This window comes from Salvelinus namaycush, chromosome 20 (genome assembly GCF_016432855.1).
Source record: "Salvelinus namaycush isolate Seneca chromosome 20, SaNama_1.0, whole genome shotgun sequence".
In the NCBI taxonomy this organism is placed as follows: Eukaryota; Metazoa; Chordata; class Actinopteri; order Salmoniformes; family Salmonidae; genus Salvelinus; species Salvelinus namaycush.
Genome location: NC_052326.1, coordinates 56720139 through 56725181, shown reverse-complemented (window position 1 = coordinate 56725181; position 5043 = coordinate 56720139). Strand labels below are relative to the sequence as shown.

Genomic DNA, 5043 nt, shown 5'->3' with positions numbered 1-5043 from the left:
ACTACTATAATGGCCTGATATGGGGATCTGTAATGTAGTCTACTACTATATGCCTGATATGGGGATCTGTAATGTAGTCTACTACTATAATGGCCTGATATGGGGATCTGTAATGTTACTGTGTTTATTAGTCTACTACTATAATGTCCTGATATGGGATCTGTAATGTAGTCTACTACTATAATGGCCTGATATGGGATCTGTAATGTTACTGTGTTTATTAGTCTACTACTATAATGTCCTGATATGGGATCTGTAATGTAGTCTACTACTATAATGGCCTGATATGGGGATCTGTAATGTTACTGTGTTTATTAGTCTACTACTATAATGGCCTGATATGGGATCTGTAATGTAGTCTACTACTATAATGGCCTGATATGGGGATCTGTAATGTAGTCTACTACTATAATGGCCTGATATGGGGATCTGTAATGTTACTGTGTTTATTAGTCTACTACTATAATGTCCTGATATGGGATCTGTAATGTAGTCTACTACTATAATGGTCTGATATGGGATCTGTAATGTAGTCTACTACTATAATGGCCTGATATGGGGATCTGTAATGTAGTCTACTACTATAATGTCCTGATATGGGGATCTGTAATGTTACTGTGTTTATTAGTCTACTACTATAATGGCCTGATATGGGATCTGTAATGTAGTCTACTACTATAATGTCCTGATATGGGGATCTGTAATGTAGTCTACTACTATAATGTCCTGATATGGGGATCTGTAATGTAGTCTACTACTATAATGGTCTGATATGGGATCTGTAATGTAGTCTACTACTATAATGGCCTGATATGGGATCTGTAATGTAGTCTACTACTATAATGTCCTGATATGGGATCTGTAATGTTACTGTGTTTATTAGTCTACTACTATAATGTCTGATATGGATCTTAATGTAGTCTACTACTATAATGGCCTGATATGGGATCTGTAATGTTACTGTGTTTATTAGTCTACTACTATAATGTCCTGATATGGGGATCTGTAATGTAGTCTACTACTATAATGGTCTGATATGGGATCTGTAATGTTACTGTGTTTATTAGTCTACTACTATAATGTCCTGATATGGGGATCTGTAATGTAGTCTACTACTATAATGGCCTGATATGGGATCTGTAATGTTACTGTGTTTATTAGTCTACTACTATAATGGCCTGATATGGGGATCTGTAATGTAGTCTACTACTATAATGTCCTGATATGGGATCTGTAATGTAGTCTACTACTATAATGGCCTGATATGGGATCTGTAATGTAGTCTACTACTATAATGTCCTGATATGGGATCTGTAATGTTACTGTGTTTATTAGTCTACTACTATAATGTACCTGATATGGGACTGTAATGTAGTCTACTATAATGTCCTGATATGGGATCTGTAATGTAGTCTACTACTATAATGGCCTGATATGGGGATCTGTAATGTAGTCTACTACTATAATGTCCTGATATGGGATCTGTAATGTTACTGTGTTTATTAGTCTACTACTATAATGTCCTGATATGGGGATCTGTAATGTAGTCTACTACTATAATGTCCTGATATGGGGATCTGTAATGTAGTCTACTACTATAATGGCCTGATATGGGATCTGTAATGTAGTCTACTACTATAATGGCCTGATATGGGATCTGTAATGTAGTCTACTACTATAATGGTCTGATATGGGATCTGTATTTGTCAACGTAAAGACAACACATTGTCAACGTAAAGACAACACATTGTCAACGTAAAGACAACACATTGTCAACGTAAAGACAACACATTGTCAACGTAAAGACAACACATTGTCAACGTAAAGACAACACATTGTCAATGTAAAGACAACACATTGTCAATGTAAAGACAACACATTGTCAATGTAAAGACAACACATTGTCAACGTAAAGACAACACATTGTCAATGTAAAGACAACACATTGTCAATGTAAAGACAACATATTTACAACGTAATGTAGCTCTGTTTGATGGTCCGGTGGCCATCTGCCATCTGACAGTGTAACACTGACAGAAGCGCTCCAGTTTAACCAAGGGATGTGAACCCCAGTTTAACCAAGGGATGTGAACCCCAGTTTAACCAAGGGATGTGAACCCCAGTTTAACCAAGGGATGTGAACCCCAGTTTAACCAAGGGATGTGAACCCCAGTTTAACCAAGGGATGTGAACCCCAGTTTAACCAAGGGATGTGAACTCCAGTTTAAGCAAGGGATGTGAACTCCAGTTTAACCAAGGGATGTAATACTCCAGTTTAACCAAGGGATGTAAACTCCAGTTTAACCAAGGAATGTAAACTCCAGTTTAACCAAGGGATGTAAACTCCAGTTTAACCAAGGGATGTAAACTCCAGTTTAACCAAGGGATGTAAAACTCCAGTTTAACCAAGGGATGTAATACTCCAGTTTAATAACCAAGGGATGTAAACTCCAGTTTAACCAAGGGATGTAAACTCCAGTTTAACCAAGGGATGTAAACTCCAGTTTAACCAAGGGATGTGAACTCCAGTTTAACTAAGGGATGGGAGCTGCAGCTCCATTAAAAGGGATGGGAGCTGCAGCTCCATTAAAAGGGATGGGAGCTGCAGCTCCATTAAAAGGGATGGGAGCTGCAGCTCCATTAAAAGGGATGGGAGCTGCAGCTCCATTAAAAGGGATGGGAGCTGCAGCACCATTAAAAGGGATGGGAGCTGCAGCACCATTAAAAGGGATGGGAGCTGCAGCTCCATTAAAAGGGATGGGAGCTGCAGCTCCATTAAAGGGGATGGGAGCTGCAGCTCCATTAAAGGGATGGCAGCTGCAGCTCCATTAAAGGGATGGCAGCTGCAGCTCCATTAAAGGGATGGCAGCTGCAGCTCCATTAAAGGGATGGCAGCTGCAGCTCCATTAAAAGGGATGGGAGCTGCAGCTCCATTAAAAGGGATGGCAGCTGCAGCTCCATTAAAGGGATGGGAGCTGCAGTTCCATTAAAGGGGATGGCAGCTGCAGCTCCATTAAAGGGATGGGAGCCGCAGCTCCATTAAAAGGGATGGGAGCTGCAGCTCCATTAAAAGGGATGGGAGCTGCAGCTCCATTAAAGGGGATGGGATCTGCAGCTCCCTTAAAGGGATGGGAGCTGCAGCGCCATTAAAGGGATGGGAGCTGCAGCTCCATTAAAGGGATGGGAGCTGCAGCTCCATTAAAGGGATGGCAGCTGCAGCTCCATTAAAGGGGATGGCAGCTGCAGCTCCATTAAAGGGGATGGCAGCTGCAGCTCCATTAAAGGGATGGCAGCTGCAGCTCCATTAAAGGGATGGGTCTGCAGCTCCATTAAAGGGATGGGTCTGCAGCTCCATTAAAGGGATGGTGATTTCAGATGTACGTTGTAGCAACGTTGTACTGTTTAACTGTTCAAGAAGCACTATTTTTTTCATTGTTACATTCCTTGTGAATAAATGAAATGTACTTAACATGTGTTGCTGCGTGTGGACTCAAATCATTTCACACTGGTTGTATTAAAAATAGGCTTTGCTGTGGCCCAATTGTAGTGCACTACTTAGGGAATAGGGTTCCATTGGGGACACACATAAGTACAGTCAAAAATCAAATGTTATTTATCACATACACATGGTTAGCAGATGTTAATGTGAGTGTAGCGAAATGCTTGTGCTTCTAGTTCCGACCGTGCAGTAATATCTAACGAATACTATTCACAAAACTAACCATTTCACACACAACTTCAACTGGAACTGAATCAATAACAGATAGAAAAAATATAAATAATAAATATTGATGATGACGATGGCCGAACGGCATAGGCAAGATGCAGTAGATGGTATAGAGTACAGTATATACATATGAGATTAATAATGTAGGGTATGTAAACATATAAAGTGGCATTGTTTAAAGTGACTAGTGATACATTTATTACATGCCATTTTTAATAAAGTGGCTAGAGATTTGAGTCAGTATGTTGGCAGCAGCCACTCAATGTTAGTGATGGCTGTTTAACAGTCTGATGGCCTTGAGATAGAAGCTGTCTAATGTCTAACCCCTGGCAAAATATCTAGATAATGATGTGTTGCTAGGAAACCATTGTCTTCATCTTTCAATAGAATTAGAATGACTAAATAATTGGATTCTATAATTCTATGGATTCTATAATCCTAATTTGGCTAAATGCTCACAATGAGTGACAGGCGTGTTCCGGAACCTTCAGGGACCATACTACTCGGGAATGCACCTGTCCTCTCCTCAGATCCTCCTGAAGCTTCAGCCTGGTCAGATATCTATTAGCAGTGTTGAGAATGGAAGTCCAACTAGGTAGAGAGCTGAGCTGTCCTGTGTGTTTAGATGTCTTCAGTCCACCTGTTATAGAGTTGTGTTGTAGTCATAACTACTGCAAGAAGTGTATTCACCAGACCCTCATCGCCCAGAACTGCATCAAGCCCCAGGACAAGTTCATCTGCCCCATGTGTAGAAAGGTAAGAGAAGCTGCTCTGTCTATTCTTCCAAATGGTACCATAGTTCCACTAATATTGGTCAAAAAGTAATGCCATAATGCCTGGTATTGCCTACTCCAGTGTCGTCTGTAAACACACCCCCTTTCCTTGGTCTGACAACCTATTCGGCCAAATCAAATCACTGTGTTGTAAAATATGATTCAACAACATGCACTTCTAACCACACAATCTGTCTATTGTAGGTGAACATCTTACCGGACAAGGGACTCAACGGGTTGAAGAGGAACATGTCTGTTGAGAACGTCGTGGCGATACTGAAAGAAAGGACAGAGAGTAATGAGGCTAAGCAGCAAGCTCTGAAGGAATTCCTGTGCCCTGATCATAATGAAATCATGAATCTGGTATGTTGAGTGTTCACATTCATCCAAAATGTCTTTCATGGCACTTATCGTAAGAGTAGGGGTGTTAACCCCGGTGTCCTGGCTAAATTCTCAATCTGGCCCTCATACCATCATGGCCATCTAATCATCCCCAGTTTATAATTGGCTCATTCATCCCCCCCTGCCTTCTCCCTGGTAACG

The 5043-nt window shown here is 40.8% G+C and overlaps 1 protein-coding gene across 1 annotated transcript in view; it reads left to right on the top strand.

The window, feature by feature from the left end:
• The first annotated feature begins 4236 nt into the window (after positions 1 to 4236).
• The window catches only part of LOC120064885 (leucine-rich repeat-containing protein 3-like), a 27623-nt gene continuing 26816 nt past the window's right edge, over positions 4237 to 5043 (top strand). Inside the window, exons 1-3 of the mRNA XM_039015476.1 lie at positions 4237 to 4279; positions 4377 to 4483; positions 4705 to 4863. Of these exons, the coding sequence (XP_038871404.1) occupies positions 4237 to 4279; positions 4377 to 4483; positions 4705 to 4863 (309 nt within the window). The remainder of the gene's footprint in view (positions 4280 to 4376; positions 4484 to 4704; positions 4864 to 5043) is intronic.